Here is a 27,008-nt window from a genome sequence, read left to right as displayed (position 1 = left end):
TTTGTTGCGTAACTTTGTGAAAGACATTGATCTTTTGATACAACGTACCTTCGTTCATTGTCCATACCCGTAGCAATTTTTCTCTCTGCCATAAAACATGTCACTGCCACCCTTGAAGCCTGCCAACCTGAACCCCAACAAGGGCAAAGACGAACCATTCATTCTCCCCCCAAACGTCACTTCAGCTCAATTCTCGAAATTCCTCAAACGCTGTCGCGAAATATGTGGTGTCGAGAACGTCCAGGTCGTTGAGGCCGAAGAACAGTTGGTCGATGGTTCATACTATGAGCCTAACAAGACGCATGACATGCACCATATTGTCGATAGAAACTATTTTGTCTGCTCTGCGACCATATCTCCTCGGGCGGTACCTGAAGTTCAGGATATGATGCGCTTGTGTAATGAGTTTGAAGTCCCTGTATGGCCGGTCTCTATTGGACGTAATACGGGCTATGGTGGTGCAGCGCCACGAGTGCCTGGCAGTATTGTTCTTGAGTTGGGCAAACATATGAATCGTGTTCTGGAGGTTAATGCTGAAGATGCCTATGCTTTGGTTGAGCCTGGCGTTACGTTTTTTGCGTTGCATGAATATTTGGAGAAGAACAATCTCAAGGATAAGGTTTGGATGGATGTGAGTTGAATCCATTAGCTTAGTGAATGCCCCGTTAATGAGATTCAAGGTGCCTGACCTCGGCGGAGGATCTGTCCTGGGCAATACCATTGAGCGTGGTGTGGGATATACGCCGTATGGAGGTGAGCATTCGCCTTCTCTCTCATAATGCTGCAAAGCTGACTTTTGGAACGATCACTGGATGATGCACTGCGGTATGGAAGTTGTTCTACCAACCGGCGAACTGATTCGCACGGGTATGGGTGCCATGTCCAACTCGCGTGACGTTGCCAAGGGTATAAGACCCGATGAACAGACGCCAAATAAAGCATGGCAACTGTTCAACTACGGCTTCGGGCCATATAATGATGGCATATTCTCACAGAGCAGTTTGGGTATAGTTGTGAAGATGGGGATCTGGGTACGTAGCTCAACATTCTCCTCAATAAACTGCGTTTTTTGGGGATTGGAGTTAACAAAAAATACACAGTTAATGCCTAACCCAGGTGGATATCAAGCCTATATGATTACAATCCCTACGGATAAGGACCTCAAGACTGCCGTTGATATCATCCGTCCTCTTCGCACAGTAAGTTGCAATCTAGACGGCAAGTTTTAAGTTGGGTAAGGAAACTGATAACTATATAGCAAATGGTCCTCCAAAACGTCCCGACTCTACGATCTATTCTTCTGGATGCCGCAGTCGCGAACCCGAGATCCCATTTCCTAAAAGAAGATCGACCCTTCACCGACCCAGAACTAGACCAAATCTGCAAAGACCTTGATCTCGGTCGTTGGAACTTCTACGGCGCTTTATATGGACCGGGGCCCGTACGAGATGTTCTCTGGAGTACAATCAAACAGGCGTTTTCAGTCATTCCAGGCGCCAAATTTTACTTTCCAGAAGACCGCAAGGAGCCATTCTCAGTCTTGAAAACTAGATCATTGACTTTGCAAGGTATCCCGACATTTGATGAGCTCAGATGGGTAGATTGGTTGCCTAATGGCTCGCATCTGTTCTTTTCTCCCATCGCCAAAGTGTCGGGAGATGACGCCATGTTGCAGTATTCTGTGACTTTAAAACGGTGCCTGGAAGCTGGTGTGGATTTTATTGGTGACTTTGTAATTGGTATGAGGGAAATGCGTACGTTTATTGCATTCCTCAAACATTGGATAAGGAGCTTGTTAACATACTTCAACAGACCACATCGTATGCATCACATTCGACAAGAAGAACGAAGAGTCAAAACGAAGAGCACACTGGCTCATCGAGACGCTGATCAAAGACTGCGCTGAATACGGTTGGGGAGAGTACCGCACTCATCTAGCTGTTATGGATCAAGTTGCCTTGACATACAATTTCAATGACAATGCACAGATGAAGCTAAACGAGCAGATCAAGGACGCTCTTGATCCAAAGGGTATTCTTGCACCCGGAAAGAATGGTGTATGGCCTAAAAATTATAACAAGGAGGAGTGGAGAATTCCCAAGAGCGTTACTCTGGGATAAGCCAGCACAGCCCCTGTCTAGGAAGAGTTCTGGATGGCGTACACCTGAGAAGCGTTGAGCGTTTTGATTAACATCATCCTGGTGTGTTATTTGTGATGCGGATCTGCCTGGTTAGGGTTCATTTGGGCGTGCAGAGCACAATGAAGAGTACTTCTAGGACAGAACGTCAACCTAGGCTCTAATCATGTGGGTAAAATGAAACTCGTATATTTAAGCTGAATTTAAAGTCTATGAAAAAATTCCGACTATACAATTGGTATAAACTTGAAAGTACAGTGATTGAAGTCCGAGTATTACTACTAAGCATCAACGCGCACCAAACAATTATCGAAATAAGCCCCCAGACTCCGTGCATCAGTCAACGACTTTACAGCTCCAACATATCCATCCGGCCTGACCGCGACAACGGCTCCTATATCCTCATTAACACCATATATCTCATGCAAAGCATCCGGACCCATCGGTCCATGGAAACTCATCTCTGCGAATTCCTTAAGACAATCTGGCATCTGATCCCATTCAAAGTCGCGTGTATGGAATGGATGAAGGACAACAAGTTCGATTGTATCTTTGGGATATGCGGGTATTATGTCGCGACAGATAGTCTCAAGAGCTTGTGCGGAGAGAGATTGTCCAGAGTGATTGGTTGTCTCCTTTTGACGATCAACGAGGTCGTGTGTCGCAAAGACTAGTATACGATACCGACCAGTCGATAGAAACTCGTCATGAAGGTGACGTGGATTTGCATCTGCATAGCGACGAACAACTGTGTCAAGTAACCGTCGGCCTGGCCGCAGGACACCAGAGAGATAGGCATCTCCGTTGACAGACTTTGTGGAATCAACGTGTGCCATTGATTCCGGTTCAGAACTCTGATCCACGATTATGCTAGGCGCATATTCGACACCACAACCACTTGTAAACCCGCTTCCATCGCTGAAGACTTTGAGAAATTCTTCATGTGTAAGACCCTCGACTGACTCTTCAGCTCCGATTTGACCGGAGAACATGGATGAGAATTTGGAGTCGAATTCAATGAGTTGTCTAGCGACTGTGAGACGTTCATGTTGGAATGTGTTGAGCACGGAAGTGGGAGTGTCCTGCTCTGAATTGTTGGTGCTTGACTGAGGCTTAGGGCTGAGGCCGTGAATTGTGTGGGCCAGTTTCCATGCCAGATTGTAGGAGTCCATCATGGAAACGTTCATCCCTTGGCCAGCTTTTGGACTGTGTGTATGGCACGCTAAATAAAACATCAGTATGGGGATTTTATATCAGTTAGTTGGCAATGAGTCCTTACCATCTCCGACGAGGAACACTCTCTCCATCCCACTCTCATCTTTCAAAGTAGACTGATGCGTCATTCGCTGTCCAATCTGATATGCAGCCCACCAATCTACCTCAGTTCCTGGTTTTATTGCAATCTTATATGGCGCAAATACCCGCTTCCCTTGCTCCAGAATGCTCTCGAGCGTAATAGCGGCACGACGCTTACTCGATTTTGCCTTTTCATCCAGAGTCTCTCCATCCGCTTCTGCGGGAATCTCATCTTTAATTTGCACATAAAGACGAGTGAGGTAATGTCCCGAGGCAATACGCTCTCTTGGGATGACCATCACCGAGCCAGTGTCTGAATGGATTGCGCATCGTTTCCTGATATCCGGGAAATTTGTATCGATTACAAAATCAACCACGCCCCAAATGTGATCCGTGGTATCACCGTGTAACTGCAAACCCATGCTTCGGCGTATCTTTGAATGCGCGCCATCAGCACCAATAATATGCTTTGCTCGCACAACCTTGCGCTGGGCGGAGGACCCCTCATCACCCAACACATCAATCTCAATCCTAACTGGAAACTCAGGATCAGTACTGGGATCGAGCGTAAAATCCACAAACTCTGTCGACCGAAAAATTGACCGATCAGGAGAATAGGCCTGGAAATCTTCCTCTAGAATCCGCTCAATCCGTCCCTGGTGAATGGTAACTTCATGTTTGTATCGTGCTGGAACAACGACATCAGGCACGAATGCGGTTCGCTCGATGCCTTTTTGGGTCGTACCGGGGTTCCAAAATGCGACTTCTGACATATGGCATCCTTCATCGAGGATTTCATGGTGTAAGCCTAATGTCGAGAAGACTTCCAGAGTTCGCGGTTGGAGACCATCCGCCTGTCCAGCTTTGAGGGTGCCGGGTTTTTTGTCGAAGCATGCTAGGGAGTCGGAGAGGCCGTAGCGAGCTAGCAATAAGGTGAGGAAAAGTCCTGCTGGGCCGGCCTGTTGCGCTCTGTTTAGTACATACATTTTCAGACATCTATATGTTCAATCACACGGGGATATCGGCCTTGTTAACACGTACCCCGATTACGACCACTTCATATTTCTCATCATTACCCTGTTCATTATTCCCGCTAATCTCCGGCTGTGCTGAAAGTCGTGGTAACGGACGAGCACGAGAACGTCTAACGCGAAGATCTCGCGACGCATGTGCTGTTTCCTGAAAGACCGGCATACTGAACTCTCAACATTCAACAATCAATTACTGTAGATGACATTGAACAAAAAGATAGAAGAAAAACCTCAACGTCCCTTCCCCCGCGCCTTTAACATCTTAAATTAAGCACTAACTAAATCCACAAAAAACTAACTAGCGACCCAACAGCTGATACACGATTATCAAATCCATTCCTGTCTGGGGTAAGTTTGGTTCATTGTCCCGGGAAACCCCCGTTAGCGTTTGAATTTCTCTGTGCTTTGATGAAGACCGGATATACATCAGTTCACATTCCAGTATCGGATGTGTTCGGGAAATGCTAAAAACGTGCCGGGAAGCATATTTCGGTATGGAAATGGCGTCTCAGGCGGATTTATAGCACATCTAACGGATATAGACGCAGACAAATCTCGTGCGTAACATGAATTAGTGCATTCCGGGGAATGTCCCCCTGGCCGGGGAGCGAGCGGGATTCAAGGGTTAGTTAGGGTTAAGGCATCTAGTGCCTCCATGATTTCTTCAACCTCTCCGTCATTGGCGAAACAAACCCATTGGTAGTTCTTATCAGACATCAAAATACGTGTACATATCTCTGACATGCTTTGCGAATGTTCACCAGATCCCGATACATACGGAGATGCGGGGAAATTCTGGAGGAACCGGCTCGAGAACCTGGGGTCCCTCATCCGGGTCAATCTAGCTTCTCTATTGGATAGGAATGGGCATGTTTGCGATTGGAGAATGCATTCGGAAGGTCATGGCATCCGGTTGATTAAGATTAAGCATTGAACCGTTAACTATTAGATGGAATAATGTGTTACACGGCATACTCTTTTTATAGCTAGGATGACTCTTATATAATCTGTGATTGCGACAACATATTTCTCCTGTTTCTCAAACCTTGGAAGTATTATCTATTAAAGCACCTACATAATTATTGGTCATGAACATAGAATCAATGGCAGCGACCACGAGTCCGGTAGAAATCATGATATCTACTGCCCCCCTTCCCATTCTCGCAAATGGCGAATCTACAAAAGCCGACATCCCCAACGGACTTCCAAATGGCACCACAACCGAAACACCAAAACTGAATATCAAAGATCTTCCAGTGGAAAACTTCCGCCAAATGCGTGTCGTCGTAATCGGCGCCGGGTTCTCAGGCATATACCTGGGCGTCCGTATCCCGCAACGACTACGCAACGTCGAGTTAGCCATTTACGAGAAGAATGATGATGTAGGAGGGACTTGGTACGAGAATGGGTATCCAGGCTGTGCTTGTGATATTCCTTGTAAGATTTCTCTTCCTAGGCCCGCAAAGAAAAAAAAAAAAATGGAGGGAGTGGCTGACAGTGTCTACTCAGCGCATTCGTATCAGTATACATTTGCACCAAATCCGGCGTGGAGTAGAGTCTATGCTAGTGGGCAGGAGATTCATCAGTATCTCAAGAGTGTGGTCAAGAGGTACTCGGTAGACAGATTTGTGAAGTTGTCGCGTCAGGTGCTAGATGTGGAGTGGCATGAGGATGTGTCGAAATGGTATGCCACTCTTCTCTGCTCAATCATGAACCTTGATTGACGGAATACAGGTTCATCACTATCCAAAACCGTCTGACTGGCGAGACATTTGTCGACAAAGCAGATGTCGTTATCAGTGCCCGTGGAACCTTAAATGACATATCATGGCCTGATATCCCCGGTCTGAAGGATATGAAGATCCCAGTCATCCATTCAGCGGCATGGGACGATAAGTATGAGGCATTACCTAACTATTCTCTGTTCTGTCTTAGGCTAACAAACTCGAATAGACAAGAATTCAACGGGAAACGAATAGGCATCATAGGCGGCGGTAGCAGCGCTATCCAAATCATTCCGGCTTTACAACAGGTCAAAGATACCCAACTCACATGCTTGATTCGTAGCAGAATTTGGATTGCGAATCCGTTTGGCGCGGAGATTCTCAAGGAGCTCGGGGTCGAGAACACAGAATGTAAGTTTGCCGTCCACCATATCAATAAGAGCATTGGGAATTGACACAACAAGTCACCCCCGAACACCGCGCCCGCTTCGCAAATGATCCAGAATACTACCTCAAATTTCGCACAACCCTCGAGCGAGCCTCCAACCTCGAACACTCCGTCACCCTCAAGGACTCCGAAATGCAATGTCTTGCTCGCGAAGGATTCGCCTCTCTCATGAAAGAACGTCTATCCAAAAAACCCGAAATCCTAAAACATCTCCTGCCCGATTTTGGTGTTGGATGCAGACGTCTCACCCCTGGCCCGGGATTCCTCGAAGCCCTCGTGGAAGATAATGTAACCGTCACAAACACACCCATCAACGCAGCGCACGCGACAGGCCTCGAACTCCAAGATGGCACAAAACTTCATTTCGACATTCTGATCTGTGCAACTGGATTCCGCACCTCTGCACCACCACCGTTCCGCGTCGCAGGCGTGGACCGTCAATTGATGTCGGATAAATTCCACCCTTTCCCAGAAACATACATGTCCCTCGCCACAGACGGATTCCCAAACTACTTCATGATGCTTGGCCCCAACGCCGCAATCGGTACTGGGCCATTGACAACTATGATGGAAATGACGGGCGACTACATTGTGAAATGCATCCGGAAGATGCAAAAAGAAAACATCATACGGATGGAAGTTCAGCGTCGTCGTGTCAAAGATTTCTCAGCTGTTGCGGAGAACTATTTCAAAAAGACTGTTTATTTAGATAAGTGTTCCAGTTGGTATAGGAATGAAGGTGGGAAGGGGCCGAGGATATCGGGCCTGTGGCCGGGTAGTGCGTTGCATGCGATGGAGACGATTAGGTCGCCGAGGTGGGAGGATTATGATTATAAGTATGAGGGAGAGGACGAAACGGATGGGAAGGAGGTGAATCGGTTGGCGTGGCTTGGGAATGGATGGTCAATTGTGCAGACGGGCGATGGGGAGGCTGGAGAGTTGGCGCATTTCTTGCAGCCTGCATTTGTGGATGTGCCTGCTGAGCCGTTGCCTGAAGAGACGTTTGTGTATAGACAGAAGCCATTCTCACATTAGCATCTTTAATCAAGTAAGGACTGTTCTGACCTTTCTTATCAGGATATGAGCGCGAGATCCACATCCAGTATTACTCATGGACATAGTATAGTAGAAATAGTATCATTGATTTAACTACTACCTAGGTGCCTAACAGAAAATAATATCATGTCTATCGACTTCCAAACACATAAAGTACCGATATAAATAATTTCCACCCAAAAAGCCCAAATATGTATAGTTGTTGAAGTGAAAAGGAAATGCAAAAGATACACAAGATTATTGCTCAAACAACGCTAGCGCTGAAGTAAAAGAGCTTGTGTTATCTTCTTGCAGGGCTAAGGGTGTACCGTCTGACGACGTGATCATGTTTGTACTAGCTTTGGTGCTGAGACCGAAGATAGAAATCCTTGAACAATCAACCTGGACGATGTTCTCTTGACAGGATTCGGTAGCCAAACAAGTTTGGTCGTAGTTCTCGAAGAAGCTGTAAAGCCCGCCTCCATAGATTAAGATATCAGAAGACGAGAAAACACGAAGACCCCAGGCTTTGCGACAGCTTTCAGTCGTGCAGATTGAGAAGTCTGGGTCGTTAAAACTGGTTTGGGGTTTAAAAGGTTTGAGAGCACCGGGGTTGGATTGCCAGTATCTGTATGCCGAATTAGTCTGTATTGCTTGTTGGTAGAAGAAGGTAAACTTACGGTGTCTCCGTTTGGATTAAAGCCATGAAAACATTCTTGGCGTCACTGAGCTGATATTGATACAGTTGACTGTGCTCAGCGGCAGTGGCGTACATCCAGACGGCATTCTGGCTCTCTAGGAGAACACCACGTCCATTGTAGATGTCAATTTGGTTGTGATCAGGGAGGTCAAGCTCATGATCAGCGACCCAGAACCAACAGTTCTCGACATAAGCGCTAGCTGACTGCGTCGCGTGGAAAAGCATAAAAGCGCCAATACAAGCATCACTTGCTCCGTGTTCGGAAGTAGGATTTTTGGTGCAAGTATTGCTCTGTAGTTCTGTGCCTGCAGAACCACCAACACGGAAATGAACATCCCACATTGCAACAGATCCCTGAGAAGAACCAGCGACATTCCACTCCATGAGGATGGCACCTGGAGCAGGGCCTTTAGTTTCGAGGATGAGGTCTTGAATTTCTACGCTACCAAAGTCACCAGGTTCACCAATTTGAAGCATAGGAATAGGGTTGTTCTCATCTGAGAAAGCAGCTCCGGATGCCATGAGAAGGGGCCAGATTTCACCGACTATCTTGATGTCTTTGGGGACTTTGATAGTAGAGGTAATGATGTAAGCACCATGGTCGAAGTAGACAATTTGATCGGAAGTCACACTATCGAGGACCCTTTGAATGGCAACAGTGTCATCAGTCATACCGTCGCCCTTGGCTCCGGCAGATTTGACGCTGACGAAAGATGAGGCAGGAACAGTCTCATACTGGGGTTTGGAGCGCTCAAAGACTTTACCAGAGCCATCAACGAGAGCGGCAGGCTTGCTGACGGGAGCTCTAGTTTCTTGAACCCGGGACTTAGTTGGAGAAGGGGCCGGGCAGGTACTACCTGGAGGTACAGGGGAATGAGATTTGCCGGTTGAGCCAGCGGTGCGTAGCGAAGAACCGGAATCAGGAATAGATGTGCCAGAAGCGGGAGTTCTTGTTGGAACAGTCTGAGAAGCTTTACCAGTAGAGGCCCCGCCAGTAGCAGATGTAGCAGACTTGGAAGAAGCTGCAGCAACAGCTCCAGATCCAGATGCGGAGTCTGAATGAGCAGAGCTAAGTCGCGAGGCTACGGAGGTACCAGAAGCAGCCGAGGCAATTGGCGTGGATGTGGAATGTGACGCACCATTGCCGAGAGTCTGGTAAACAGTCACGGTGACAATCTCTGGAGCCGGGCAGGTATCGTCTTCGATGTTTGTAGATTGGAGATCACGTTTTCTGGGGGTAGAGCCGCTTGTATATGTGTTGCCTTGGACCCAGGACTGTATGACAGAGCCACCTGGTAGAATCGTCTCTCCGTCAATGCCGGCAATAGCGATGCTGGATCCTCTAAAATCGACGTTGTCTAAGATCAAAGTACCGGCACCGGGAGGAACGCTGTCGTGAGCCCAAGCAGTAACGATGGCTTGGTCGGTTGTGGAGAGAGTGCTGTCCAGCATCATGACTGAACCAACGGTCTGGTTCGATGGGCGGTTAGACATGTTCAGAGCGACCGCACAGTCATTGACAGTGACGGATTTAAAGGTCCAGGCCCAGTTCCAGTTCATGAAAATGGCGGTGTTGCAACCATTGAATGTTAGGTTGCGGGTCGTAAATTGCTGATTTCCCAAGAACATTCCGTAGTTGCCACCGTTGAAGGTCAAATCGCTCATGAAACCGCCAGAGCCGTTGTCCATGAAGATGCCTTGTTGCTTGTTGGCGTCACCGCCTCCTTTGATCATCTCGAACCGGATATTTTGAAGACTGGTAGCTTGACCGACTTGCCAATGGATGCCAGCTCCTACGTTTTGAGGCATAGAAGTAAGATCAATAACGAAGTTGCGAACCTGACGGAAAAAGTTGTTCTGGTTGGTGTACCAGTTGTCGCCTGTGTCCGTATATGGGTCAGAATCAATGACAGCCATGCCGGTGAAGGCAGCAGCCGCCTTAATAACAGGTAAGTCACCAGCATCACCAATGAGTTGCGTGTAGTAGTACAGAATAATCGGCTTTGATACAACATATGTTCCAGGGGGGAAGTAGACGATGGCGGGGGTTGTTGTTGACGAGTCGCATCCCAAGCCACATCGATCACCACTAGAGATAGCACTATTGATGGCATCAGTGTCATCAGTTGAGCCGTCGCCTGTGAAAAATCAGTACATGATCCAAAATATTCCCGCTGTATGACCATACCCTTGGCACCGAAATCCCTGACATTACGGAAGACCTGGTAGGTAGACGAGTTTCCAAACGCCACGCTACCCTGTCGCTGAATATTGGCCATCCAAAACCCAGATGATGAAGCAGTAATGCCGGTCTGGGGTGTAGGCGCAGCCTGCAACATGGCTGAAAAGCCAAGGAGCAACAGAATCTTGACGAGAAACATTGCGTCGTTTGTATTGAGCCAGTGAGGTTTTAAAACACGATCTGACCGGCAGATATTGTTGAACGAGTGGTAAATGGCTTCTCTAAGTTGATTGAAGAAAATGTCGCTAGTCCCTATTGTTTTTTGGGGCGGTTAGAGTTACTTCCTCTCATCTTTTGGGGGCTATCGCTCAGAACATACAATGTGTATGCACCTAGAATGACGTTAGCACCATTTCGGATACGAGAGGAAATTGAGCCTTAGAAACGTATTGCAACTCACTCCACGTGCAATCAATGACCAAAGCCAGCTGCCGCCGGGACAGTAAATCGTTGTGTAGAATCGAAGGGAAGGAGAGAACGACTGCGGACACCAGCCACAAAAGAATGAATGGCGAAGATAAAATAGAAAGGAAAATAAATGAAGTCGAACAATACGGCACAGAGAAGAGGGAAGAGAAGAGGAAGAGAGAGGAAGAGGGCGAGACTAGAGTGAAGTAGTAAGCAGACTACGGCAGGGAAGGGCTTGCCTTGTACCACAGAGACTGAATGAATAGAACACAATGCGGTCCACTTACAATGATTTCCCCTCTATTGTATCAGGTATCTATCAGGTAGTATCGTTTTATTCGGGACTGACTAACAAAAGATCCTCAAAGCCCGTTTGTTGGCCTGGATCGTGCGATGATACCTCTTCGTAATTGATCAGCGCCCATTTCCTAATAATAGACGAAACAACAGAGCCAACTATTGGATGGGTTCATCAATACCTATCAAAGCACCTCTCACAATATACACTAGGGTACAAATCGTCTTGTTTCAAGACCCCACTTCTTCCGATCAGAAAAACTAATCGTTTGTTGAGATCTGAAGAATAGACTGTCCCTTCGAACAAGGGTTTGTCTGAGATGTTCAGGGACCTCGGCCGTTTGATTGGTGCCGCGTTGGCGCCGCAAGCCCTAAGTCGAGCAAGCTTGTCGAAACTTGAAACACCAAGCGGGTTGCACGTCTCGCTGATCGACTGACAATTGATATTTGTTCGCTGACAGACTAGTAAATTAAGGGCTTTTGGTAGACTATGGCGTTTGATGACGGGGTTGAGAAGTATGTATGACTGGGTTAACACTAAATCGAGAACAAATTCAGCAACAAAAGAAAATATATACTATCGGGGTATCAACGCGATACATATATCTTCCCATTGTTTACATGTATTTGAACTCAAGACCTAGACGCCAGAAATGTTCGTCGTCAGGCAATTTTTACGCATCCTGGAATGCTTCGTTCGGTCTGGGCACGCGCTTTTCTATGATGGTATCGAGGAAGAAAGGAGGGGGGTCACACTATTTGATTGTCTTATCCTGATAATCGCACCACGTAACGCGTAATACACCGGCATGATTCGAGGTCTTGAGCATTTTTTCTAGTCGATCTGTGACTGTCGTTGTCAGGGTCTGGCCATGATACATTCCAGAGCCTAAATGGTTAGGGCTTGAATAATGCGCAGCACATAGATCATGATCATTCTGTTAATTCTTCCCTGCCTACATAGTCTTGTTACTACATCTTCTCCTGCATTATTCACTTCGATGAATTATACAACTAGGAAAAAATAATACGAAATTTCTAAACCAAGCTGTTCTCTGTACCTATACAGGCAGAAAAAGCACACGATTGTTTCGCCATTGTTTAGTGAAACGCCCCCCCGGCAGCCAATCATCGCTCATTTCACCCCTTGCGGGGAATAGTTCATCCGTTCCGAAGTATATATCACTCCTCAGACATTCTACCTGGAGGAACACAAGGTACAGCTCCAATCAAGACACGGCTCCCTTGTATTTCGTACTCTAAAGAAACCAGAAACCTAGAAACACAGTCTTATATAAGCCTAGATTTTCCGTGTAAACCTATACCCCACAATAGGTTATGTATCGTGTGAATATTTACCTAGGTGTGTTGGATGGTTCGTAATGGGATTAGGGAATGCTCTCAACTTGTACAAAATAGGAAACGAAGATAAGTATCGCTGTACTTAAGATATTTGTAATAGATGTCAAAAATTGTCCCTCTATATTTCAATAATGTACATTCTATGTTTGTCCGCCCATGTTAACGGACTATCCCGAGCCCAACATACGACGTGCCACAGCAGCCAACCGCTCAACCCCCTCATAGAGCAACTCAAACCGCTCATACGCAAAACACAACCGAATACTACCCTGAAATGTCCTATGATCCTCACTACAATCACCCTGAACCTGAAACAACGTCCCACTCCCAATCCTCAACATTTCATCAGCCAACGCTCTCTGCGCTAGCAAATCACCCGTCAACGGTGATGGTAGATCAAGCCAGATGAAAAACCCACCCGAGATGGGTTGATTGCCTGGGGGCAGTTTGAATCCTAGTGGTAGAAGATGCTCTCTTATAGCGGCCATCAGTCGATTGTAGCGTGCTCTGTATGCGGGGACAAGTTCTTGTTTAATGTGTTGTTGCAGTATGCCTGTTGGTAGGAGTTGGTCCACAAATGTGGATGATAATTGCGATGGGGCGCCACCGGATCGTGATGATCCTCTATATATACATTAGATTGTACAATTATCATGATAGTGAAAAGAGTCATACGCCTGTGATAACCCATATGCGAATTTCTCCGTCCCCTCGGCCCATCCAACGCGCATCCCGGGTCCAACCAACTTGCTAAAGCTGCCGTTGCTTATTGCATTACCAAAGTCGTCTATCGGTCCGCCATCAAGATACCCGTCCATATCAAGTATGCGCGGTATTGAGGCTGTTTCCTTGACATCTGGAGCATCTGGGTTCGAAGGCCATTGCAGAAAATCGTAGACGTCGTCGGCTATAATGAGCGCATCGAACCGTCGGGCTAGTCGAACCAGACCTTCCCGTCGCCGCAGCGAGACCACTTTCATCGAGGGATTCGCAAACGTTGGCGTGAGATATATGACGTGTTTATATATTTTGCTCCATGGTCGTGGCAGAGTATATAACTGCCAGAAAACCCGTCAGCTTTGCATCGAATCCGCCCAACTGAGCTGAATAAACGTACCGGTTTATTATTCCCCTCCACCATAGCCTTATCCTCCGCCTCCTGCAACTCCCTTTCCAAAAACTCCAAGTCAATCCCCTCCTCATCCTCCGGCACCCCTCTCAACCTCTCCATAAACCCCGCATCATGAAATATTCTGCATGCAAGATAGTACGTCGGCGCAACCATCCATATGTTCCTCGTATACACCGCATCCGTGTAAACCTGTAATATGCACGCTAAATTCTGACTTGCGCCGCCTGTGATGCATATGCGATCAGCGGTGATTGGATTGGTATCTTTTTGTAACGGTGAGTCGTCGGCGCGATAGAAGGAAGTGAGCCACGAGGCTATGTGGTCTCTCAATGGGCCGTATCCTTCATCAGGACCGTATTGGAGACCGGGCTCATAGATTGGGGGCGACGAGAGAACTGTAGCGGCGCTCTGGGCGAGGGAGTTGACAGGTAAGAGAGCGGGGTTGGGCCAGCCGCGGAAAAGGTCAATTGGGTATTTTGGTTGCGTTTGGTCGTTGTGTTTGTCGCTGCTATTGTGAACGCCAGTGGTAGCGCCAGACATATTAGTTTCCAGTATGAGGCGTCGGATAGTCATTTTGATCTACAAGACAAGAGCTAACTAACTATAGAATGAAAGCTTGCCTACGCTGGACCTTGGGAATGACGGCGTGGGGTTGCGGAGATAAGTGGGTCTGAGGCTTATGTCCGACGACTCCATCAGTCGCATAGCCCTAGCCCTAACTTAGGGCTAGGGCTATCTCCGTCTGCTCTGTACATAGTAGATAGTTACGTCTCCTTTCGAAAGTTAGACTACGATATGGGTGGGTATTGAAGATACCAGACATAGAGGCAAGTGTAACATAGCTACTTGAGCTATACGTACAAATATTAAACGGCGTGTATATGGGCTTAGAATGGTTTGTAAGCCACGGTATCCAGGCTTATTAACCGTTGCTACTACGTCAGTGGAGATGAAATTTGTATAGGTAAGCCACGAGTTGAATATTTGATTAGTTACAAGGGCCCGTCGACAATATTTACATAGTACGGAGGACAGTTTCTGCGCAAGAAGACTAGCCTTGAAACGGTTTATGCTTACAAAAAGTCTCCGGCAACTCGTGCTCGGCGGGATCATTACAAATCGTCTCAAGAAAATAAGCTATCAATCTCACCCAATCATGTCAATTGATTAGACCCATATGTCCACAATCCTTGATGCCAAGACATAATTAAAAATCGATTTTGCTTACTTATAGTTTTTTCAAGGATGGTGATTGGTATAAATCGGGGGAATGTTCTCGTCTTTCCGGATTTGGCTGCCAGCCCTAATCTTGGCGCGTTGTGAATTGACGACATGGCTTGAAAACGATGTACGGAGATAAAATTACGGGCGGACATTTGCAATATGAGTAATCGGGTATTACGAAGAAAATGTGTTAGAGAAAAATATGGAACATCCTTGGATTACAAACGTGGTAATGGAAGGTGTTGGTGAGATAGGTATATTTAGGGCTTGTGCTTCAGCTTCTTTTCATGTCACAACAACACACTTGAGCAACCATCTCACAATAATAAGACTTGTACAATCGAAATTGTAGAAGAAGCTAAAACAATCATCTATTATTGATACCTGAAATCAAACAACAGCCTTGGAACTCCTATGGCCGGGACATTCACGTCCGGGACCCCTTCGGTCTCTACATCAACCACAGACGTCACACAGACCGCCCTCAATAGCGATTCTGTCGATATGAACTTGACCGAGAAACAGATCGGAGACAGCGACAGCGCTCACTCAAACGAAAGCAAAACTGAAGTCAGAAGTATTCAAGGCTGGCGATGGCTCGCAGTCTGTATATCAGTCTACAGTACATGCTTCCTATACGGACTCGATACAACTATCGCGGCGAACATTCAGGCAAACGTGGTAGAGACATATGGTGCAGTTGAGAAGTTGGCTTGGCTTGGAACGGGCTTTTCACTTGGGTCGATTGCGATTATTATGTTTGTGTAAGTTTCCGATTCACTCTCGTTACGAAGCAGGGAGCATACTAACGAGAGTTTTGATTTTCAGAGGCAAGGCATTCGGTATCTTCAACCTTCGCACATTATACCTCACCTGTCTCATCATGTTTGAGGCTGGCAGCGCCCTCTGTGGAGGCGCACCTAGTATGAACGCCTTGATCGTTGGTCGTATTTGGGCTGGTATGGGTGGTGCCGGTATCTATCTTGGGTAAGCTTCAGCCATATCGTTGAATAGGAAGCCATGTATGGATGATTAACAGAGAACAGGGCACTCAACACAGTTGCAATTTTTACTACCAACGCCGAACGATCCATTTATATTGGTTTGATTGCGCTCTTCTGGGGCTTGGGATGTATCCTAGGACCTATTATTGGAGGTGCTTTTGCCGATAGCGCGGCAACATGGCGATGGGTACGTACACTTCCAATTGAAATTGACTTTTTTAAAAGAGAAAATGCTGATGACAAAAAGGCTTTTTACATCAACCTCGTCATCTGCGGCGTCTTCGCACCGACGTATTATTTCATGCCATCCCACGACCCTCAACCCACCAAATCCTTCCGCAACAAACTCCGCGACCTAGACTGGGTTGGCACAATCCTCAACGCCGTTGTATATGTCACATTCGTGCTAGCCCTCACCTTTGGAGGCGCAACTTGGCGTTGGGGAGCCGGCGGCACCATTGGTTTATTCGTCGCCTTTGGAGTCAGTCTGATGGTATTTTCGGTGCAACAGACATTCTCAATTTTCACTACGCCAGAGAATCGTATCTTTCCGGTTGATTTGTTACGCAAACCGGTTATGATATTGTTGTATATCTCGACGGCCTGTTCCGCGACGGGTTTGTCGTTGTCGATTTATTATATCCCGGTTTACTTCCAGTTTGCGCATGGTGAGAATGGTATGACTTCCGCTGTACGGTTGCTTCCATTTATCGTGTTGTTTGTCTTGTTTGTGATGCTCAATTCGATCATCATGCCTCGAACCGGTTGGTATCTTCCCTGGTTCATATTCAGTGGCATCTTCATTACCATCGGTGCGGCGTTGATGTATGCACTTGTCGACAGCCAAACCAGCAACAGCGCAATATATGGATACAGTGTATTCCTGGCGCTAGGTGTCGGAAGCGCTTGCCAAGCAGCATATTCCATCGCCACTGCTAAAGTTGACGCACACCGTACTTCTGATGCCGTGGGATTTATTAATTCTGCTCAAATCGGTTCGATCACCATAGCGTTGGCCATCTCCGGTACGCTTTTCCAGAACATAGCATATCAAAACATCGCAAATGCCACAGCGGGTTTGGGATTCTCGCCGGCTGATATCGAAGCTGCGATTGCCGGGGCAAAGAGTGTTATTTTTAGTGACACGACGGCTGAAGTGAGGGCAGCTGTTATCGAGGGCGTTGTTAATGCCATCCGAGACGTGTATGTCATGGCCATTGCTGCCGGAGCATTGGGTACTGTCGCGGCGTTTTTGCTTCCTCGTGAAAGACTGTACATGGAGATGACAGCGGGTGGTTAAGTGGTTGCTTGGGATTGCATTAAGACTTGGTGTTCTTGTTTGGATTTTTTACGACTGGGTTACGACTAGCATTGTTATAGACTGCATTTGTGATCGCGGATAGACTAATAGATTGATAGACTCATAGCATTAATGTTATTTTCCTATATTATACTACTTCACTTTACTGACATTAACTCGTAGAGTCGTTCTGTACCTGAGGTGAAAGTAATACCATTGGTGATAGGAAAAGTGAGCAAACAAAATGGGTACCAAACCGAGCAGGAAACTGGGTAGTAGACTGTTTAGCAAGATCAATAGTGGTTTTTGATAAGAACAAGTTTTCAGTCGGGGAGATCTCTCTCCTTTTGAGGCTGGAAATAATCCTTGGTAGAACAGCTCAATGTAATGATGCAACACAAGAAGTAATGCGAAGCTTTTGATGAGAACCACCATAAGCCTTGAAAGGTCCCCTCGATTTGTGCATCTGAATATTGAATGTTGCATTCCAGTCGGCACACATACACCGGCAGTCCGCTTGAAGATTGGGGTATCGGAAGATTATGCAGCCTTTTGAACTTGGACGATGTTGTCCTAGGTTGTCCGTATTTTATGAGAGTTGAAAACAATAGCAGCCCATGCACAAGCTGCTTTTAGTCGGGTATATGCGTTGTTCAGTACAGGCCGCTCGTCAAAGCCATTGCCACAAATCACGCCAATAGCTTGCAGGCCTGGTGCACGCATAGCCTTGTTGTTGACATATTGACACAATCGATGATAACGAAGTTCATAATTGATTCCCCGATCTCCAAATTTGTCAAGCCTGGAAGAGTTCGTACCTAATACCTTCAGAACGTTTAGCGTGGGTGGTAATAGATTGACAAATTGACAGTGCTCTTCAAAGTCGCGGCTGAGCAGGAATTCATAGTATATCTTTAGTGTCGAGGGTTGCAATGAACTCTGTGGTAGGCGCAGGTATGTGAGATTGTTGCAAGGATTTTGAAGTGGCTGAAAAGAGAAAAATATCTCCTAGTACTCCGTTTCATTCCGGTTCTGCCAAACCGGGCAAGAAATACTCCCCAAACACGGAAGCTGTAGCAAGCGTCCTAAGAATTTCGTGTCGATCGCATCTTCATACCACCCCAACTGCCGCATTGCTGATACGACTTCTGAGCGAAATACAGGCGGAATTAGATCAAAATGCACCATTTCCAAGTTTTTTAGAATCTCTCTTCCCTCGAAGATCCTGGCAAGGTATAAATAGTCCAGCCAAAATGCGTACCCCAAATTAACGCTCTGGAGATTTTTGAACCTAACCAATAGTAAAGAAACCATTGCTTTTGTCTTCCATTTCTGAGGATGGGCCATCCTTCCCCTTTCCTCACGTACCACAACTTCACTTTTTAGAGGAGGCAATATATCAATCAGCCACTCCTCACCCTCCCAGTTGGGACTCCAGTATTCACCACTTGTTTGCAAATAGATACTTGCCGGTCTTTGACCGAATAGTCTCAGCTTTCGGACATGACTTGCCAAATAACTGTTATCTTGAATCGTTCTAAAGAAGGCCGCGAAACACTCCCTGGGGTCCCAGCGAGGTATGTAGATTCGACATTGCGGTATAACAGGGGGTTGAGTACCTCATAAAAGCCGCGACAAGTACGGATTAGTGCCAATCGACTTTTCGGAGACGCAGCGTCGTATATATCTATGCCCAAGTCCGCTGGCAGAGAATGCATCGTTGAGAAGATCAGTTGTTGTTTTGCCGTAGGGTTATTCTAGGGTGTTGTGAACGATGTGAACTTCATCCTTGATGTTACTATGTGCTGGAGAGCGTAAATCTACTTTTAAGTATTCTTGCCCTAATCTATGTCATATCATATTCACGGGGTAGCTCCAGCATATTTTCCTGATCAATAACTCGCTGAGAGTTTATGGTTGGCACGGTCCCAATCCTATGACAGTAAACCTACTTTAATCATCACTAAATAGTTGCACACTATGAACAAGACAAGGCTTAGAGCGGAAATAGCACAAAAGCATGTCACTTTCAACATATTTATGGAGGGTAAGTCATAATACCGTAAATCAACTTCTTTACTCTGAATAATTTGTCCTCGTTTCGTAGGACTACTCCGGACACGAATTTCATGGTAGTTGGTATTACCCTACTGACACTAAATTGACACTCTGTATGAGGCTCAAAAATTAGAAAATAATGGAAACGTGGAACATGGATTCGGGTTGAATATTTCTTTGTGTTAGTTTTCTGACGTTGCAGGTGGAAAGACCTAGAGGGCCGATATATTTATGTAAAAGATTTTCGTACTAGGATAGTTAGGGAGAGCAGAGTATGAAATGATCTTGACATTTGCTATCCTCAAAATGCCTGTGGAGCCAAGCTAACCACAACTGCAACTTACATACCACAAAGAAGACAAAGACTATATAGAATGAGATGAAACAAAGAGATCCGAGTAATGATTCAACCCGTCTAATCACAGCGAACCCCAGGGACAATCGTTCAATAAACTGAAAATTTTGATTCCCGATATACTAATAGATCGATAGATCCCCGGCTTTGATGTCAAGTTTTGGTACTAGAACAAGTGCCTTCATGTGGCCGGGTACCCAAGAGAAGTACTAAAGAGAGTCATTCGAGCTTTGAGATAGGAAAAACCGATGGCCAAACAAGGCGACGTCATTCAAGGCGCAACTTTTTTCAGGATCTCGGATGCATTCTTTTCCATACTCTGGAATTCTCGCTCAATTATTTTGCGTCGGTGCTCATCTCGCACCTCGAAGGACACTTCAAATGGCGCCGGCGCCGATGTAAAGTGATGTTCAATATCCCACTCGTCCACCTCGATGGTTTGACCATCGCGAACAACGTGATTGATATTGTATCCCCATAATATACGAGAAAGGACGATGAATATGCTGTTCCTCGCCATTTGTTCCCCAGGGCATTTTCTGCGACCGTAGCCAAATGGACTAAAGACGCGCAGGTCCGGGTCTTGGAGCCATCTCTCTGGATTGAATTTGTACGGTTCGGGGCAAGTATTGCTATCGTGCGCCATTCCATAATAGTTTTGCATGATTATGGAGCCTCGCGGAATCCGATATCCCATATATTCCTGATCAGTGTCGGTAGAATGAGGGGCGCCCAACGGCGTCACTGGCTGCCACCGTAAAACCTCCTCGATCAACGCCTCCATAAACGGCATTTCAGGCGCGTCGTCAACCTGAGGAAGGCGATCAGGGCCTACGATGGTGTCGATCTCTTGTTGTGCTCTCTTGGCAGCGGCGGGATTCAATAGAAGGGCCTTGATCGCTGTACACATGGCGCTTGGAGTAGTCTCAATGCCAGCTTCGTTCATTGTGCCCACCAAATAGGCAACTTCTGAGTCACCATCTTTCCCTGCATGGTTCAGTGCCTGTTGCACTTCACGTGCCCATGTCCACGATGACTTTTGTTTAGACCGAGCGTATTGTAAGTTCTGGAGCATGAATTTAATTGTCCGATTGTGCCTCTCTTGCCAAAACTGTTTCCAAGGAGCCATAAATCGAGGCAGGTGATCAAGCAGTGGAAATAATTCAACCACTGCCATTGTAACATTGTTCAAGCCATCCTTTAGACAGTGAAGGACGTATCTCATCTCCGAGATCTCAGGCCGTGTTATACTCTCCACGCGAATGCCATAGGCTAGAGTAAATAGCAGGCTCGTGATGTATCTTTCAAAGCTCGACGAAAAGTCATGGGAAGTCAAAAGCTCATGCACCACTTGCTTGCTCTCGATATCTAGGACAGCTTGGTATCGTTTGGTTGCAGCTGAGTTGAGTAATGATACAACCATACGACGATGAGTCTGCCATTTTTTACTGCATGGCATCAAAGCCATCGACATGTCTCTCGCAAGGTGCTTGGATGCGATGTTCAATTTGGGACGGGAGCTGTAGACGGCACTTTGTTTGTCTAGCAGGTCATGTGCAATCTCATATGAGCTAATAACGATAATAGTTCGTTGCCCAGCGCGAATGCTTATTAGAGCCCCGTATTTTTTGTGCCATTTCTCAAATTGCTCAAACGGATTTCCACCAGTCAGCTGATGCAAATTGCCAATTACTGGCAGTGGAACGGGACCAGGTGGTAGGGGGAGAGCGTGTCCGGGGTAGCAATATTTGTAAAATATAAGAGCCGAGCATATCACTACTGCAACATAAGGGAAAGAGGCGCTCCCAGAGTTAAGAATCCCCATCCATGAGAAAGGGATGTCGTTGGAATACTCGAGCATGGTGGAAATCATTGATCAGCAGCCTAGAAAGAAAAGAATAGGTAAAATCAAGGAATGAACTGTGTTCAGGAATAGCGGAATACTTTCAGCATAGCGAATAATCACCCTGCTCTTTATAAGATTACAAGAAGTTTATTGTCCTTAGACTTGTTCGGCCTGTTGCCTTTCTTTGTTTGTCGTTCGGGAAATGTCATGGCAAAAGAATCATCATATACAATTGTGAAGGAGAGCTAATGTAGTTTGTATATGGCGAGAAATAATGGTATTGAATAAAATTTTCACCGGGGGAATATCAACACCCATTCACGTCCCTGCACACCGACTTCTTGTGATGTGCCAGCCCGTCTTATGCCGGTAAAATAGTGTCCCTGACTCGAAGTATATGTTAGATTAGTTTGAGTTAGACTTCGGTTCTTATTTCCTGACAAAACTGACGAGACAGATGGCTTCGGTTTAGAGGTCTTTGTACACCCGTTTAGACCACCGTTACATTTGATGGCATGTGATCATGAACTCCAACTCAACTCCATACCTAGGTATGAAAAGTATCCAACCTACGTAGATGTACCTAGGTACCAATATCAGGTAAGACATAGAAATGCTTAAATATAGATACTGACAAGCATATAACTATGTAACTCCTGTTGATCTCATGATTTGACCATAACAATAATATGGCCCTGTACCGGCCTCATGTCCTTGTTCGAGACACCAGAGTGCCAACTCATCTGCATTCTCATGCTCGATCTAGCTCGTTTTGCTATTGGATACATGGAATACAAGCACCTCTGGACCTAGCTACTTCGCTTGCTATGGTACAGTAAAGGGAAAACAAAGAGCTAAAGTTTTCATCCAACCGCATCACTTAGCATAAGATGGTAAAAACAACAAAGAGCAAAGATAACAGTCTCCAAACCTGTCTGGATAGTGTAGCACAAGACTATAGAAAGGAAACAAAGAATGAGTGGTGACGCGAAAAGAAGGAGGAAGATAGGAGAGAGCAAGTAAAAGTACACCTTTGGAACCTTGGAAGGGTTGTAAAAACCTATATATGTATCATTATACGTCATGTTTGGTAAATAAGCGAGACCTAAAACTTAGTTGAGGCAGCAGCGAGAACCAACTAAGCAGTCAACATAAATCAGATTCGCGAAACGCGCAGATGTCCTTGAAAAACATCGATTTTCTCTCTTTTGCAGCCTCCTTGATCATGAATCCATTGGCATTCATTTCTTCCTTCTCTTGGGCAACTCATGATGCCATTTTCAAACGCAAACATACTCCAACAAACGCTGAGTCCCTGAAGGAACAATGCGCCTCCACGGTCAACGACCTCCTCAACGGGATTTCATATCAATATCCAGCAGGAGTCCACTTCGATAAGACTCTAAAGAAGAAAGTCGAAGACTCCATGTTGAAAGCGGGTCTTTCGTCAGAGACTCTGCTTCGGATTCAACCGTACATCGACAGCAGTGTCAATATTGCCATCACATGCTATGCACACACATCCATCGACGTCCAAGAATTTGTAGCAACGTACACATCATACGCAATTACCGTCGACGATCTTGGCCATGAGTTTTCTGATGACATGAAGATGTTTGTCACGGGCCTTTTGGACGGAAACACCACAAAGAACGTCATCCTTCGTGGCTTTTTTGATCTCATGAAAGACCATGGTTCCCAATTCGGCCAATTTGGGGGAGACATGATCGCCAAAGCTACTATCGACTTCGTATGTAGTTGCTATTTGGAATTGGAGCTCGAGAATCGCGGAAGGAATGAGAAACAGGCTCATGATACAGTCAATGCACCAGAATACGCCGAGTATTTTCGCATCAAAACCGGCGTGTCGGAACCATACGCCTTCTTCGCCTTCCCAGAACACCTGTTCCGTGAGGATGAAGTGTTGCACACCTACCTCCCTGCTGTTCCTTACATGGTGAAATTCTTTAACTATGCCAACGATATCTTGTCTTTCTACAAAGAGTCAGGGGCAGACGAAAAGGCCAATTATATAAGCAACCAAGCGGCCGCTCACAATATATCTCAATTCGAGTCCTTGGAGATGCTTTGCAAGAAGACAATCGAGGTATTCCACATTATCAATACCATCCTCGCCCCGAACGAGGGTCTCAGACGTAACGTTCATCAGTGGATGCATGGCTATGCTGTTTATCACATGGCCTCGGTCAGGTACAGGTTGGATGAGCTAGGTATACCGGCTGTGTTCGAGGCTAGACAATTGTTCCTTGAAAAATATTGATCAAGAACCAAAATTGAGGCCAGCACAATGAGATCTTTTCTTCACCTGAGCGAGAGGAGGCGTCGCCAGTTCTTTATTCTCTTCATGGGCTTGATGATGTTGAGAACTTTCAACAGGGGTCAGGATGCGCTTACTGTTACATTCGCTTTATTATTGAATTTTGTATTTGATATTTACTTGTTCGCTTTCGGTTGGTAGAGTTGTAGTTGACAATTTGAATTTTGGTATCTTATACATATTAGAAGTCCAACCATCCTTAGGTGTCTTCATTCTTCACACTCCTTCAAGTCCTAGGTAGATCTGGTGCCCATAATGTAGACTGTGTATTACACCGTCCAGGTGTTCAATAGGTAATTTGATAAATGTATAAACCCACATCATATGACTATCTTCAGCGACTATCTTATATCATGTGAAATCTCCCCGAGGCCGATTTTGAGTCCTTGGACGGACAAATATATTGTAATATCCGTCATAGCTATCTATCCGTAGACGAATCCCATTCTCGTCACTTGCGCGCCTCAATTGCGAGTAATGCGACATAAACCTATGACCTCCAAGGCTGTGCACTTCGATCAGCTTCAGGACTGGTGTATGCGTATTTCTATTAACAACAAAGTCATACAATCGATCGAATATTGCACCAGGATCCCACTGATATGATTCAAAATAATACAGTTTCCCAGTCAGTATGATGAGGGACTCTAGTGAACGCGGTAACACATCGACAAGACGAATTCCACTCCTATCAGGACTCCAGCCAAGAAGGAATGTATGAGGAATCTCAATACTGGTTAATTGTGGGAAGGTAGCTAGAGACTGCATTGTACCTCGTCCCCCCCAACTTACGGTCGTAGTCGGGGCCAATTGCTCGGCGTAATCAATATTAATGGATAGCTGCTGTAGTGTATCCCGCACGGGTTCCAGGATGGTATCCATCTGCTCGCAGTCAAGATACTGTGCAAACCCTCCGTTGGCATTCGTGTGGATCCAGAATTCATATTCCAGTATCCGAAGCCTCGGTGCAGCTTCTAAGATTGTACCAAGCGTTGATTGTGACAATCTACTCCCTTGAAAACGTAGACAGGTTAGGTTCTTACACGGCTGTTCTATCGGACCGAATTCCTCGTCGAATTCCTCCTCATCCTCATCCTCGTCGCTGCTGCTGAACTTGCAATCTGCAGCGACACAAGCAATGCTTTCGATGTGTGGCAGATTCAATAAATGCTGTAAATCGACTCGATCAATTGATTTCGGACCTTTGACCCCATTGAGAACAGTCCAGAACTCATGGGCCATGGGCTGTGAAGGATTGATCGGCTGGATATCGAGGTTCACCTTTTTCAAACGCTTCAGACACTGCTTCATGAAGACCACGGGTATAGCAGTCGAGTTCGACCAGATGCCATATGCCAAGTCAAGGATTTCGAGATTCTTAAGCCTGCCAATCTTCACAGCCATGACCAAATCACCGTTGCATGACTTGTAGATTTGCTTTCCTCCGCTTTGACGCATTTCTGGTTTTGGACGAGGAACGGCTCTAAACACCCAGCCATCCACGTCTGCGTCGCGTAGTTCTTCTTCATCATCAATTTCATCAACAGTAAACTCAATCTTAAGAGTCCGTGGTGTAGCACCTCCAACTCTCAATTCACGAACACAGTGAGCTAAATTTCGATTGTTTCGAATGGTGCGGAAAAATAGAGAAAGGTGGGTATGAGGAAAATACCGTCTCTCAGGGTTGACATAGAGCAGAACATTGCGGTAGAATATCGGGGCAGTTATGGCGTTGAAGCGATGACTTGTACGTAGTAATACCTTTTGAGTATAGGAAGGCGTAAATTCGAATATACATTTGAGTATCTCTGTTGGTAGTTCATCAAGACAAACCATTGTTAAAACCTCTCTTGTTTTGTCTTTGCAAGATTACTGCCATACATATATTCTCACTAATCAGTCCTCCGAAGGACAGCACGATGAACAATATGAAGATGAAAGTCTTTATACGTGAAATTAAAGTTTCCCCTCCTCGGACCGTAAGCCAATCGCTCACGAGTGGACAATCTCCCCTAAAATTACCTTAATACTTACAATATATAACTAGTTAACCCTATCTATCAAATAACTATGCACACACTATCAACATAACTTATAACTGTTATAAGGAGCTGTTTAGTTCATTGGTGACATTGAGGTTACCAAATATCCCCCTATTTGGAGATCTCCCGGAGTTTTCAAAGAGAACCCGGTTTCCTCACAAAGCTTGACCAGCTTGAGGTACGATGGCTTCCTAGTAGTAATAGTATCTCGAAGGCCATAAATCTGAATTCACTCTATGTATGGCGCATGTGTTTTGCGAGCATCAACATACTCATACAACCGATCGAGTAGCTTCTCATATGTGTAGTTGAAGTCAAGAACCCGTCTCAGCGGAGGGATATCTCGAGTAGATACGGAAAGAAACGTGAGCGACCGCGGTAGCATATTGATAAATTTGACTGTATTCGCCTCCTCGATAGTTCTTCCAAGTAAGAATAGATGCGGGATATGGAGATGAGTCAATTGTGTGAAAGAGGCGAGAGATCGTAGTACGCCTCGCACTTCCGTGCGTCAAGTCCAGTCATTGGGGTACATGACCGTATGGTCGCCGTGGTAAAGAACGCTTAGGCGTAGTCGTTCAAGTATATTGCGCACCGGTTGTAGCGCGTTGTCCAGCTGTTCGCAGTCATAGTATTGTGCCGGCTCCTCATCGAGCTTTCTATCGATCCAAAAGTCATATTCGAGTTGTCGGAGGTTTGGTGTAGCGCTGAGTATCTTGCCCGGCGCCGGTAGCGCCAATTTACTCCTTAGAAATTTTATAGAAGTAAGGTTTTGAGCGAGTGGCATTGATACCATTTCAACCTCCTGCCTCTCGTCACCGCCCGTTTCACCATCTGAAGCAACACAGGTTATACTCTCAATAAGCGGCAGGCTCATCAGGTTTCGTAATTGATTCATATCAATCGAATTTGAACCTTGCATATTCTCCCAAGCTTCGCCATACCGCCCTGTAGGAAATGAAGGAAACTTTATACCCAGGTCTATCTTTTTCAACTTCTTCAAGCAATTCTGATAAATGACTGGCAGA

At 45.9% G+C, this 27,008-nt stretch overlaps 9 protein-coding genes across 9 annotated transcripts; 4 read left to right on the top strand and 5 right to left on the bottom strand.

Moving 5' to 3' along the window:
- Positions 1–97: 97 nt before the first annotated feature.
- EYB26_002708 (uncharacterized protein) lies at positions 98–2,120 on the top strand (the record flags this gene model as incomplete). The annotated part of the gene is made up of 6 exons (XM_054262013.1): positions 98–631; positions 681–753; positions 835–1,031; positions 1,101–1,199; positions 1,259–1,754; positions 1,813–2,120. The coding sequence occupies 6 exons, from the start codon at positions 98–100 to the stop codon at positions 2,118–2,120; spliced, it is 1,707 nt and encodes a 568-aa protein (XP_054117988.1).
- Positions 2,121–2,419: 299 nt separating this feature from the next.
- Positions 2,420–4,628, bottom strand: EYB26_002707 (uncharacterized protein; the record flags this gene model as incomplete). Its single annotated transcript, XM_054262012.1, has 3 exons — positions 2,420–3,360; positions 3,418–4,393; positions 4,476–4,628. The coding sequence occupies 3 exons, from the start codon at positions 4,626–4,628 to the stop codon at positions 2,420–2,422; spliced, it is 2,070 nt and encodes a 689-aa protein (XP_054117987.1).
- A 970-nt stretch (positions 4,629–5,598) lies between these two features.
- EYB26_002706 (uncharacterized protein) lies at positions 5,599–7,672 on the top strand (the record flags this gene model as incomplete). The annotated part of the gene is made up of 5 exons (XM_054262011.1): positions 5,599–5,902; positions 5,975–6,149; positions 6,200–6,361; positions 6,419–6,600; positions 6,654–7,672. The coding sequence occupies 5 exons, from the start codon at positions 5,599–5,601 to the stop codon at positions 7,670–7,672; spliced, it is 1,842 nt and encodes a 613-aa protein (XP_054117986.1).
- Positions 7,673–7,930: 258 nt separating this feature from the next.
- EYB26_002705 (uncharacterized protein) lies at positions 7,931–14,386 on the bottom strand (the record flags this gene model as incomplete). The annotated part of the gene is made up of 11 exons (XM_054262010.1): positions 7,931–8,300; positions 8,353–10,510; positions 10,561–10,866; positions 10,934–10,946; positions 11,015–11,218; positions 11,310–11,322; positions 11,376–11,424; positions 11,502–11,528; positions 12,869–13,305; positions 13,357–13,739; positions 13,799–14,386. The coding sequence occupies 11 exons, from the start codon at positions 14,384–14,386 to the stop codon at positions 7,931–7,933; spliced, it is 4,548 nt and encodes a 1,515-aa protein (XP_054117985.1).
- Positions 14,387–15,451: 1,065 nt separating this feature from the next.
- On the top strand, positions 15,452–17,341 carry EYB26_002704 (uncharacterized protein; the record flags this gene model as incomplete). Its single annotated transcript, XM_054262009.1, has 4 exons — positions 15,452–15,801; positions 15,866–16,024; positions 16,084–16,228; positions 16,289–17,341. 4 exons carry the CDS (start codon positions 15,452–15,454, stop codon positions 17,339–17,341), a joined length of 1,707 nt encoding a protein of 568 aa, XP_054117984.1.
- A 2,684-nt stretch (positions 17,342–20,025) lies between these two features.
- EYB26_002703 (uncharacterized protein) lies at positions 20,026–21,615 on the bottom strand (the record flags this gene model as incomplete). Its single annotated transcript, XM_054262008.1, has 1 exon — positions 20,026–21,615. One exon carries the CDS (start codon positions 21,613–21,615, stop codon positions 20,026–20,028), a length of 1,590 nt encoding a protein of 529 aa, XP_054117983.1.
- Positions 21,616–22,825: 1,210 nt separating this feature from the next.
- EYB26_002702 (uncharacterized protein) lies at positions 22,826–23,881 on the top strand (the record flags this gene model as incomplete). Its single annotated transcript, XM_054262007.1, has 1 exon — positions 22,826–23,881. One exon carries the CDS (start codon positions 22,826–22,828, stop codon positions 23,879–23,881), a length of 1,056 nt encoding a protein of 351 aa, XP_054117982.1.
- A 408-nt stretch (positions 23,882–24,289) lies between these two features.
- Positions 24,290–25,774, bottom strand: EYB26_002701 (uncharacterized protein; the record flags this gene model as incomplete). The annotated part of the gene is made up of 1 exon (XM_054262006.1): positions 24,290–25,774. The coding sequence occupies one exon, from the start codon at positions 25,772–25,774 to the stop codon at positions 24,290–24,292; it is 1,485 nt and encodes a 494-aa protein (XP_054117981.1).
- A 717-nt stretch (positions 25,775–26,491) lies between these two features.
- On the bottom strand, positions 26,492–26,902 carry EYB26_002700 (uncharacterized protein; the record flags this gene model as incomplete). The annotated part of the gene is made up of 1 exon (XM_054262005.1): positions 26,492–26,902. The coding sequence occupies one exon, from the start codon at positions 26,900–26,902 to the stop codon at positions 26,492–26,494; it is 411 nt and encodes a 136-aa protein (XP_054117980.1).
- Between the last annotated feature and the right edge of the window lie 106 nt (positions 26,903–27,008).

The sequence above is a fragment of the Talaromyces marneffei genome, chromosome 2, assembly GCF_009556855.1.
Source record: "Talaromyces marneffei chromosome 2, complete sequence".
NCBI classification, from domain to species: domain Eukaryota; kingdom Fungi; phylum Ascomycota; class Eurotiomycetes; order Eurotiales; family Trichocomaceae; genus Talaromyces; species Talaromyces marneffei.
Note: the sequence above shows the minus strand (reverse complement) of the source record. Positions and strands in the feature narration are given on the sequence as shown.